Source organism: Papilio xuthus, unplaced genomic scaffold (assembly GCF_000836235.2).
Source record: "Papilio xuthus unplaced genomic scaffold, Pxut_1.1 DF826945.1, whole genome shotgun sequence".
Lineage (NCBI taxonomy): Eukaryota > Metazoa > Arthropoda > Insecta > Lepidoptera > Papilionidae > Papilio > Papilio xuthus.
In genome coordinates, this window is record NW_013531704.1 from 6555635 (window position 1) to 6568712 (window position 13078).

The following is a 13078-nucleotide window of genomic DNA, read 5'->3' on the forward strand; positions in this document are numbered from 1 at the left end:
AAGGCAGGCAAGACAGATTTTCTGGATAAAGATACCAATTGGATACTGGCTGCTGCCCTCTACTCTGTCCGCCTGGAACGAAAAAAACTTCCAGACTACGTACTACAACCGTTTTCTAGATACAAAACTTCAAACAAACATCCATTCATCCAATATTAATAAGATATCATGCGAATGTATGGATGGATGGATGAATGGATAGATGGATGTTTCTTTGAAGGTATCTCTATAACGGCTGTATTGATCTCGCTGAAATTTGGCATGAATGTAGAACATAGTCTGGAACACATAGGCTACTTATTAAGTTAGTTTTTACTTCCGCGCGGAAGGAGTCGCGGGCGACAGCTAGTTAGTAAGATAAAGGAAGGGTTTACAGTTCAATAATTCTAAACAAACACTTCCTCATTACAATGTCAACGTATCTTATATAACAAACAGCTGCGTAAACACAAGTTTGATCTCTTCACCTTTTCATTGCGCAAACAAAATGTGTAAAAATACATCTGTTACTTTACACCTGACATTATCAATACAAAACCAAAACACAATGTGTTTTAAAAATGTTACATAAGCCGGCCGTGATTTCCGATTCACAAGGTTTTGATTTATTGATATTGACCTTGAAAAACACCTTTCATTTGCGAGGAAACTTGGCTAACGCTCGGGACTCCGTCCGCACGTTTTATAAAAAAATCTTAATTAGTAGCCAAGTGTTCCAGACTATGTTCTAAATCTACGCCAAATTTCAGCAAGATCCATGCAGCCGCTGTGCAGATACTTTCAAACATCCAACCGTTCATCTATACATTATCATTTTTTTATAACAGTAGGTGACAGCGGGAACACTGATGTGTTCATCGACGCCCATGATCTGCAAGACCCGAGGAACCGCAGATGCGGTGCCGACCTTTGAGATGGTTATACCCTCGCTTCTTGAAGGACCCTAAGTAGCGGTTTGGAAATACCGCCGAGGATAGACCATTCCACTACGGGGCATTTATAATATTAGTAAAATAAGGTTAAATAAAAGACACTCATCAACCTACCCTATCCCTATGGAGGGTCGGCACAGTACGTACTCCTCCGTACATCTCTATCAGCCGTATCTGAATTCAACTTCTTACGCATATCTTCTTTCACACAATCCATCCATACTTTTTTTGATCTCTACCTTTGTAGCCACACATTCAATCTACATTCGATCTACATCATACTTTATAGGAAAAAACGGAACCCTTATAGGATCACTTTGTTGTTTGTCAGTCTGTCAAGACCCTTTTTTCGAAAACGCGTGAAGGTATCAAGCTGGAATTTAATTGTTTATTTCATAGTCCCTCCGCATATGTCCAAACCATGCTAAAGTTTGATAAAACACATGACACGATAGAATGTAATCTAAAGAGATTGACAGAGATTATGGATGCTTCAAAATTATTTAAAATTCATTGAAAGTTATTAATAGTTTTTTTTTAATCATTAAGATGTCGTTGCCATTGTTTTATTAAATAATGACAAAGGTTAGCAATCTAAATTAATATAATTGATATTCAAATGAAGGCCAGGTGCAGTTAATTTCCGTCTTTAAAAAAATTCAATACTCGACAGAAATTTCCATTGTTTTGTACAAAATTACTGACCCATTGCTTTGGAAATAATAAAAAATAACAAACATATAACAAATTTATTTAATAATCAATCTTATAGCAATGTAATACGGTCACATTTTCATTGATGCAGCAATGGTCCATTCATGGTGCTAAATTGTAAATCTATTGTGGACATGACCCTTCTATTTGCATATTGACCCAGGATACTAAAACCCATAAGTGATTTTGTTCTTAAACAAAAGAATTACAGGTAGCCAGCTGCCAGCGGATTTACTATAACAATATAGACGCGTTTGACCCTTCCCTAACCCTTTGGTGGGATATTTGATGATAATAATAATTATATTTAAAAAATACGAAACAGTAGACAACACAGCTCATGAGACGATGCTTTATTATTTCCTTTAGAATTAATTTAGTTTTAGTAATTGTCAGTTCAAGTTTCAAATTTATCTTACGTCTGTTTAAAAGGAGTAGAACAAGACTGACCTCATGTTAAAAGGAAATATATAGACAGATTCTTCTTCTTCTAGTGCCTCTTCAGTCTTGAAGGTTGGCCGCTAACTTGAATATTTGGTTCTGTCATTAACATGATACGCGAACAAAGACTTTCGAGCGTTATTCAGGCGATTCTAAACAAAAACCGAACAAGTTTTATATACAATTATTAAATTAACCTAACCCTGGGTTTCTGAGACTTAAGACTCTTCATAAATAATAGTCATGTAGATAGAAAGATATAACAAAATTTTGTTTAAATTTGAAGGATTTGGAAAAATCAACTGAAAAAAATACCAGGGACCTAGGACCAATGTTTGTGACAAGCGCCATCGTATCGTCATCGACAAAATTTGTATTAAAATTTTGTCCACCGCCCTCTATTGGACGTAGAGTACACCAAAAATCTCATACTAATTTTTGACATAATTGATCCATGTTTCTTTACAATCTCACAAAAATAAAACATCTCATTATTTTATATTACAACAAAGTATTTTAGTATATGGAAGATTAACTGTTAAAACTGTTATTTTAATTTTATGATTTAAACTTCAGTCATTATGCTAACAGCGCCATCTGTTAATATAAGAACTCACCACCATTCTTTGTTTTGAAAATGGTTTATGAATATTGCAATAGATGGCGTGATAATAAGAACTATACATCTTCGTAGGTTTTAACTTTTTATTTATGCTTTTGCTAGTTGTATATACAGGAAATAAGTACGGTTGTGTACTTATTTCCTGTATATACAACTATATATTTTTATTGTATTATTTTTCTAATACTAATAATAACCATGGAATAAATTATAATAAAACAAAACTTTGAATAAAACTTACCGCTTTTTAAAATATCACTTTTCCTTATTATTATTTTATTTCCGGACACGAATCGTAAAACATCAGGACGTAGTTTCGAATTTAAATATTATTTTTATTTTTTAAGACAGATTGGAAGCAGGAAGTCAATGACATGATACGCGAACAAAATATTTCGAGCGTTATTCAGGATATTCTAAACAAAAAACTAACAAGTTTTATAAACTATTACTAAATTAAACTTACCGTGGGTTTCTGACACCTAAATCTCTGCATAAAACATATAGTCATACCTGTCATTTTGACAATACAGAGATAATATGTTTTAAACGGATATTTTGGACTCAGAAACGCACGGTAAAAGCGTTAATTGAACCAACGACCTTGAGATAATATCAAAGCATCTAATAATCCTTATAACATTCTTAAAAATTATTATTACACGTAAAATGTAATAGGCCCGATATAATAATAATAGACCGGTCTGAGAGTTGTATAATGTCGATGTCACTATTCCACATGACGAGAATCTCATGAAAGCTGAAAACAAATGAGTCATGGGACTCCGCAGCTGGTGGTGCTCTATTTTTAATTTAATATATTTTGTATAATTATTAATTTTTATATGAAATGTACAATATAAATAATAAGATAAATCAATCGACTACCATTATTCCGATAGTTGTATCGATGAATGGACTGATAACGAAGAGCTTTGACCAACATCTCAAGAAGTTCTCGCTAAACAGTTGAATTAAGGGACCGATACAAAAGGCAGTTATCCTAGAAACCGCACGCATCGTGAGAAGGTTCCTGTCTCTACAGTCCTGACCACTGGTTGTTTGAGTCATGGGACTCCGCAGCCGGTGGTGCTCTATCTTTAATATAATATATTTTGTATAATTTTTTATTTTATATATGAAATGTAATATATTAAAAATAAGATTAATAAATGACTACGGTCATAATAATATCCTATTTAGTATCTTTTATTATTATAATAAGATAAGGACGTAGCATTATTAAGTTAAGTGAATTGTTAGTAACTTGTATTGCCTTAAAATAGGCATAGTCGTTAAGTTAAACGAACATAAAACTGACGGAATATTTATGATAACCATTACGATAAAGATAAAAAGAAACAACAAAAAGTAATCATGTTTTTTTTATGATAAGTTATTGTTTTAAACAAAAACTACGAAATGAGTTTTTTGTGAACGGAAATCTAAGTTTATTATGAAAATAAAAAAAAAACTTTTCTTAGTAATATAACGTTTTATTTTGATAAATAATGCACACGAACTCTTTTATTATTTTACAATATAACAATGAATTTCAATTAATTCTTTAGTTCCTTTTATACACATTTACTTATGAATTAAAAAAAAAACATTACTATTTTGCTAATATACTGTATAAGATTTTATAAAAAAATATTTTTCATATTTAACAGTAATCTACATATCATTTTTATTGAACAATGTTAAACGAACAATTCATACATATAACCTAAATATTTTTAAATAAGTCGACTCTACCTGAGAAACCTCTATAAGTAAAAGACAGAGTCCGGTAACTACGGACGACCACAGCCAATAGCAAAAACCTTGAGTCGTAGAGAAACCTCCTATAAATGAGAGAAATGTTATGGTCCTTTGAATTCTAACTTATCCAGGTTCAACTGCATCTATGTACCAACAAATAAAAATTCGACACCTAAAATATTAATACTAAACTGATATAAAAACGGCTAAACACTCACGTATATTCGTCCGGTGTCGGCACCGACTAGTTTCGAGCCCATCGGGGGCCCTTTATCAGGATGAGTGGTCACTCGCGACGGGCCGCGTACGCGAAATACAGTAAAACTTGGTTAAGTGGGACCTTGATAAGTGAGAAACCTCCATAACTGGAACTCATGCTGAGGTCCCAACAGTTTGGTACTGAATTACCTCTGTTAGTGGGACGAGGTAAACCTCTATATCTGGGATTTATTCGTCGATTTATCATCATAGATAACGTACGAAACGAAGGTAATTGAAGCTCAAAACAAACAACGTTTGTTTTAGTTTCGCTTTACTATCATACAGATGTTTATTTGAAAAATGTCAAAACGAAAGCTACAATCGTTATCATTATCATCATTGCAGGTCCCTTGATGTCTCACTTAACCAGGTTTCACTGTAATACCAGTCCCACTCACCCTGATGAAGGGCCCCCGATGGGCTCGAAACTAGTCGGTGCCGCCACCGGACGAATATACTTGAGTATTTAGCCGTGTTTATAAATTAGTTTACGTATAATGACTCACGAAAGTTTGAATAATTTGAAAATGTATCACATTTTTATCACAGCTTCTTCATTAATCATTTTGGTTTTTTTAGTAAAATAATCGTTTTCACTTTTAAGTCCTTTCTCACCTAAATAATAAGGATAGTTATTATCAGTCGCTAGATAAAATATTCCTTCTTTAGTCTTGTCCACATTTAATCCTAATATATTTGTAACTAGAGGTTTCCTGTCGTAACACTCTCTATCTCTCGCCTGCTGTACTGAATCACATTGTATAGCTATAAATTTGTCAGGATACTTCAATGCTGCTATCCAAAGTGTATACGATCTAGTGTGACTACATAGTACATTACAAGGCATCCATAGAACATCACCTGGTTGATATTCCCCACCATTCACGTAGAAATTGACATGTCCTGTAGGTGCTGCATGTCCAAAACCATCTATATTAGTCTTAATAACATCAACGAAGTCCGCATCCGACATATCTAGTCTTTCCTCTGGTCCGAGGTTTCTAAAACAAGGTCCAGATGGATCAAGACCGGTCAGTCTCGATATATTCTTGCCGGTTATCTCTTGGAATGCTTTAGCAACGTAGCTCATCGTTTGCGCTCCAAGACTTAAACCGACGATCTCCAGTTTCTTAGGGTCGAGTCCCTCTTCCATGAGAACAGCTAACATCTTCGCCGCATGTTTGCCGACTGGGCGCATGAAGCGAGCAGCCCTGAAAAACAGAAATTCATACATATATAAGTAATTCCAAACCGCACTCAAGGCTATCCAAAATGGTGTGCTTTTTTTGTATTATAAATGGTGGCAAATGAGGAAGCCGTCACCTGTTTTTACCAAAATGGCGAATCGACCGCTGACATTTGTCGATTCGTTGCCTACCTTTAATCGACAAAGAGAGACCATCAAACAATGACAATATTTTCCCTTCCTGTCAACCTCTACTCAATCAAATCCACTTCCCCTTCCCATCCTATTCTTATAAGAAAAGGATGGGAAGGGAAAGGGGACTAAAATAATCCTTCCAATTCACGCTTGTCTTCTGTATGGTCGTGGTATTTCACTGGGCGAGTCCATTCTTACAACAGAATGTTGTTGCTGGCGTCTACCATGGGGCTAATGTTTAATTCTCTGTCACACAACTTTCAACCATTGAATCTTTCGAAAGAGTAAATCAAGTAATTCAAAGTACGTATAACTATATTAAAATACTAACATTGGATATTCCATAGTGGTGAACATATTGGTGTCCAGTAATAACACGTTGTAGTTCAACTCATGGTACACCGCAGCAAGAGACGAAGCAATCGGAAAGTTAGGGCTGTCAAGAAAACCTCCTATGTATAGTAAAGTCTTCTTCTTAAAGTCAATATCTTTGTCTCGAGCGAGCTGGTGCATTTGGAAGTAAGTGTACTTGACGTGGCGTGCGTTGAATATGTTTCCCGGACCTTGGACGTACAATGATAAATACTTTAACGCCTTCTTTGTTATTATTGCTTGCTTAGTTGATCCGGGACCTGGAAATTAAACAAATTTTATTGATATTTACAAAAGGATTAATTTAGTAATATCTTTTCTTCGTTATAAAAGTCATGTCTGTTAAAATTTCAAAACTCTAACCCTAGTTCTGTGTAACTACTAGCTTTTGCCTGCGTATCAGACTGCGTCAGCGCGGATTTAAATAAAACTTAATAACCTATGTTTACTTCCAGATTACATCTATGCCAGCGGTTCTGGAGATACCTTCTAACAAACATCCATCCATCCATACATCCAAACTCTATTTATAATATTAGTATGATATAGATTTTTTTATAAGACAACCTCATATTTTTTTGTATATTTTTGATATTTTAAAGTAATACATTTTTTATGTTTTCTGCATTCAATGAAATATCACGTTTTTATTGACTTTTGTTTATATTTTTGACACAATGTGGAAGTGACTGTAGGACAGACCAAAATAATATGTAATAAATAATCAACAAGGACTTTATTTCTTATAATTTACATAAAGCATCAAGTACATAATTCACTGGACAGGTTATAAACCGTCGTATTTTGTGCCTGTTTGATTATCGCCATTTGGTGCTGGTAGCAGTTCGTTTTCTAAACTCGTACTAAAAATATTAATAGATTTTCCCGGCAGTAACTTCAACTTGCTCTTTTAAGTCGGATCGATGCAAAATCTACTTTTCCTAAGCAACGACCTATCCAGCGTTTATCTATAGAGATAAATAACTAATATTGATAATTTTTAACTTTACTTATTCTTAAATGACTAGCTGTCACCCGCGACTACGTTTGGGTGGAATTAAAAAAAACCTTAATTAGTAACCTATGTGTTCTTCCAGGTTATGTTCTATATCTTTGCAAAATTTCAGCGGGGTCCATGCAGTCGTTCTGCAGATACCTTCAAACAAACATCCATCCATCTAAACCAGTCTTTCCCAAAGTGGGCGATAACGCCCCCTTGTGGGCGCTGCAGGTCTCTAGTTGCGGGTTAAAGTAAAAGTTTCGTTTAGAAATCTCCGTTAATATACATGTATAGGTCATAATAATTTATTTATTTAATTTGAAATTATAGTGGTTTTTAAATATGTGAAAATATGAATATAGGTAGGGGGCGCTAAAAAATATTTATTCTCAAAGTGGGTAGTAGACAAAATAAGTTTGGGAACCACTGATCTAAACTTTCGCGTAATATTAGTAAGAAGTAACATAAGTAAGTAACATTGATATAATTCAGTCAAGGACTATTAAAGGCGAAAAATTATTGTCAACAAAAATTTCATTTACGTCTTTTACCGTGCCTAAAGATATAAGATATAACTACAAAAACCACATAAGAAGTGGGTCAAATGACCATATATAGAAGAATACACATTAGTTTGTCCTTGTTGATGGGAAACTACGAACAACAATGTAAGTTTCCATTGTAGTAATACATGCACAAAACATATTATTATCTCTATCTTTTCCAAAGACAATGTAAGGGATGGCAATATGTTATTCCATAAGTATTTGTGCAGCGGAAACTCACGCTTATTTTTGACACAACACTGGTTTATTCTTTGATAAGTAAAAGCATTCAAAGGTTTACACATACGAGTACGATAAACTCTTCTTTGTAGTTAAGTATTAACGCATAAGAGCGTCGGTGGCTTAGGGGTTTAAGCACTTGACTTATCTGCAGGTCCTGGGATCGAATCCCGCCATGTACCAATGTGTTTCTCGATTTACATATGTAAATTTATCCAACGTTATTACAGTGAAGGAAAACATCGTGATGCAACCTGCACCTGTGATTATCAAAGATATGTGTTAAGTCAACACGCACTGGGTCAGCGTGGTTGACTATGCCCTAGTCACCCCTAACTTGGGTAGCCTCCGAGCCCCTCGGTGGGGACGTATAGTGGGCTGATGATGATGAATAACGCATTGTATTTATTCCATACAATTTATGTATTTAATATTCTACATGCGCTTTACTGAACACCAATCTTACTAATATTATAAATGCGAAAGTCTGGATGGATGTTTGTTACAATCTCCGGAACTCAAGGGATCTTGACGAAATCTGGCACAGATGTAGAACATAGTCTGTAGAACACATACGATATTAATTAAGTCTTTTTTTTAATTCTGCGCGGACAGAGTCGCGGGCGACAACTAGTAGTTATTTATATAAAAATATGTCACTATAAAAAGTAAGTAATTTAGATGGGTATAATTTTAAAGTTCAAATATCGGGAACTCAAAAAACCTTGCGGTAAGAACAAAGATATTAAAATATAATAATATGTAATTTTATCTTTAATTTTTGTTGTTTATTTTGAACTTTATAAGTAACTAGCTGTCGCCCGCGACTCCGTCCGCGCGGGTTTAAAAATAGATGTTGGCCGATTGTCAGACCTACTCAATATGCTCACAAAATTTCATGAGAATCGGTCAAGCCGTTTCGGAGGAGTATGGGAACGAAAATTGTGACACGAGAATTTTATATGTAAGATAAATAGTATGTTTGTTTAACAAACTAATAAGGTGATCCGAAACGATCATCCAACGATACTACGATATTTATGGGCGCCTTGAATGTACTCATATATTTGACGCTGTGTGTATGTACCGATGTTTTTAAGCAGGGTGAGTGTATCTATTAATTTGAGGACTTTTGTTGTACCGATATTATTGATCACTTTTGGTGTACCTATATATTTGCATATCTTGTCTGTTATGATCTATATGACGCTGACTGTACTAATTGTCGCCTTATGTACAAAGGGACTTGACTTAAAAAATGATATGTACTCAACTTTATAAATTGGTTTCTTATTTTTACTTAATCAAGCAAAATCCAATTTGTTATAACTTATTCCTGGGTTAAAGGTTAAAAAACCTGTTATTCTCAAACGTAAAGATGACTAATTTTAACTTAAAATATTGTTAAAAACAATATTCAATGGAAGAGTTATAAAAATGAATATGTACATGAGTAAAATTCCATTTTTTTTTAAACAAAAATGTATTTCTTTTTTTAAAAGTAAATAATTAGAGAAATATGTCTCGTGTTACATAGTTTTATATCTTTTACAGTTTTGTAAACGTGAAGCTTTTTTAGGGTTCCGTACCTCATAGGAACCCTTATAGAATCACTTTGTTGTCCAACCGTCTTGCAAGATCCTTTTTCTCAAAAACGCGTGAAGGTATCAAGATGGAATTTATTTTAAATAAATTGGGCTTTCGTGTTTTTTGCAAACAAAAACCTTCAATAGGTTTCGACGTTGAACTACCGCATACGACATAGCAACTGATAAAGGACAAAAATGTGTCCGTTATTTATTTACATGATTAAGTTTAATAAAATTAAGTAGGAAATCGACTGCTTCGGCCTCCGTCAAAAAATCTCACTCTCACCGGTTCGCCTCTACACCGAGTACTCTGGGACATAAACGATTGTAGATTAATTATTTTTATTTTATTGAAAAATAACACAAGTAAGGACAAAATAAGTATAAGGTTATTTTAATGAATGGTAAAGACGACGGAAAATTATGAGGATGGAAAGATCGGTTGGATTATGATAAATTTTAGAATACTATATAATAAAACTAGCTGTCGCCCGCGACTCCGTCCGCGTGTTTGTCACACTAGCCTTATTAAAATGTCAACGTTTATGTCCCCTCATTAATCATTCTAACACTTGACTTGGTAACGAAAGCACGCCATTCACGCCAAAGAATTCTAACTAATAATGTCTAAACGTACTTATTTTTAGGTATTATAATTTAGAATTCTTTGGCGCACTTTCGTTACCAAGTGAAGTGTCAGATTGATTAGTGAGGGGACATAAACTTTGACATTTTAGTAAGGCTAGTGTTGAGTCAATACTTTGGCTCATTTTCGGATTTTCTTCCTAACATTATATACTTAACTACACTGTAAGATTCTCAGAACAATGTTTTAAGAAGATAAATGACACATTGCAATGTCTGTAGTAATGACAGAAGCAAATATATGACCTTAAAGTTTTATTACCATATACGATATGTAATAAACGTATTAGGTTTAAATATGCAGATTTTTAAAATAATTAGGTACAGTCAGACCACACAGAAGACAGGCGTGAAGTGGAAGCAATTCCGCGTTTCGTCTGATGAGCGTGCGTCCCGGAGGCCTAATTTAGTCCTCTTTCCCTTCCCACCTTTTTCTTATAAGGAAAGGATGGGAAGTGGAAGTGGACTTTCCGGATGAGAGGATGCATGGAAAGGTAATATATTTTCTTTCTGTGCGTCCTCTCTTCCGTCGATTAAAGGTAGGCAACGCATATGCAATTGCGTATGTCTATGGGCAACGGTCACTTCGCTATATCAGCGATTTCAGGTGGCCGCTTGCTCGTTTACCACCTTATGATATAAAAAAATGTTAATACACAACTTATTTTGTTTGTAATTGAAATCGATATAAGATTGATTTATCAGACGACTCTTGATATGTAGATTTCTTAATGCGGAAACTATTCTGACTAAAAAACCCATAAAATATAATAACTTTATTCTGTATCATATTAGCCTTTAACATTTACAATAATTACTAAATTGTATCTAAGTTGAAAAATCTGTAATCTTCTATATATAGTTTGACGAAATCAAACGAACAACCAGGAAATTTGGTGCTAAGCAGTATAAATTTTATTTTACTTATTTTATGAATACGAATGTTTGGATGGATCGATTGGTGGATGTTTGATGTTATCTCCAAAACTCAGCCGTTTTGGAGATAACATCGATCTCGAGGAAATTTGGCATACGTGTAGAACATAGTCTGGAAGAACACATAGTCTACTATATATGTTTTTTTAATTCCGCGTGGATGGAGTCGCGGGCGACAGCTAGTATATTTTTAAAAATACAACGTATGGTCTTGCACCCTATCTGGGTAGGAGAGGGTAAAATGGAGTATCATTTGAATACTTTCTCTTCCTTTCTCTTCTTTTTTCACAGTGAAATTCAGTATATTTGCTGATATTTTTTTCAGTCAAATTTATATTATAGTCCGATTATAAATTGACTTGGTTCAAAAACGTTCGGTGTCTTACGTTAATATAATATTATTTTAATGTTTAAGACCCTTAGTTAAGTAGTAATAAACCTCAGTAGTACAAATGTTTGTGGAACATAAAATGTTTGTTTTCGTGTGGATTTTATTGGTGTCATCGACATTTTATTCTAATTTTCATTTACAGTAAGTTTCCACTGGATATTCAAAATATGCAGCTATCTCTTTTTTATATATAATGAATGAGAGAGATGATTATACATTTTTATTACCTGATTGACAAGAGGGTAATGCTTTTCACGCTTATGTAAGTTTTGTTTTATGTACATTCGTTTGTTAAGCCCTAGACGATGGAATTGATTTTGACGAGTGAGATGTCATATGATTCGTCTTGTTCTCTAGAATGTAAAATACATCGGCACAAAAGACATATAGTAGCAGGAAGTGACTTCTTAAATTCTATATCTTCACTTCATAATCCCTAATTCAATTAACATTTTTTTTCGAATAATATTTAAATAGGAAAATGACATAACATAAGAGTCTATTTAGCATATCTTTGTTTTAAAAGTCAGTTTTCGTTACGAAGTTTTTTATTCTGTTCAAAATAATTTTGTAATTATTTAATGTTACATCAAAAATCTAGACATATTTTTAGTTTAATAATCTAAAAAAAAATAACGAATGTTTTTCCTACATTCTTTCCTAAATAATTTCCACAAATTTATTAAATTGTAGGAAATAAATATTCCTACATTTTTAATGAGAAATTTAACCATTTATTTTAGTGAAATTAAAATTAAAATCTATATTAAAATGCCTACTACATTGTAGATAATTAAAAAAAAACTTACAATCTCCAAGTAATCCTGATGGATAACCTTCCAGGGCTTTCGAACTTTGCATTGGTGTAACATCACTTGTAATAAAAAATAATAATATATATAAAACGGTTAGTAACATTGTCGGTAAGTCTGTCAGTCACTATGATGACAATGCACTGCCTTACACTACCACTGGACGTCCGAACTGTAGCAATGTCAATGTCCTTATGCCTCAACGTCAAAACAACACGAGGTTTCGCTGTTCGCACGTTATCTTTATAAAATATACAACCGCCCATGTTCCTATATAGTAAATTTTAGTTATAAAAAAACCTAACATTGTAAGATGATATTCGAGAGCACGGGTCACATCTCAACTTTACTCTTGAAGACACATCTCTTAGAACGATTGAACTCGGTATACGTTGCATCAAAATCAAAACTGATCGCACTGTAGCGATGCCAT

General features: G+C 33.8%; 1 protein-coding gene across 1 annotated transcript; it reads right to left on the reverse strand.

Moving 5' to 3' along the window:
- Positions 1-5244: 5244 nt before the first annotated feature.
- LOC106121118 (lipase member H-A-like) lies at positions 5245-12825 on the reverse strand. The gene is made up of 3 exons (XM_013316617.1): positions 12643-12825; positions 6447-6747; positions 5245-5945 (listed from the first exon to the last, which is right to left on the reverse strand). The coding sequence occupies exons 1-3, from the start codon at positions 12749-12751 to the stop codon at positions 5267-5269; spliced, it is 1089 nt and encodes a 362-aa protein (XP_013172071.1). The 5' UTR covers positions 12752-12825; the 3' UTR covers positions 5245-5266.
- Between the last annotated feature and the right edge of the window lie 253 nt (positions 12826-13078).

Bases quoted from the DNA above. Each gene is read 5' to 3' on its own strand.
- LOC106121118 (XM_013316617.1), bottom strand. From the start codon at position 12,751: ATGTTACTAACCGTTTTATATATATTATTATTTTTTATTACAAGTGAT. The intron at 6,748-12,642 runs GTAAGTTTTTTT...TTTAATTTCCAG, and splicing joins ATCAGGATTACTTGGAGATT to GTCCCGGATCAACTAAGCAA. The intron at 5,946-6,446 runs GTTAGTATTTTA...TCTGTTTTTCAG, and splicing joins ACCACTATGGAATATCCAAT to GGCTGCTCGCTTCATGCGCC.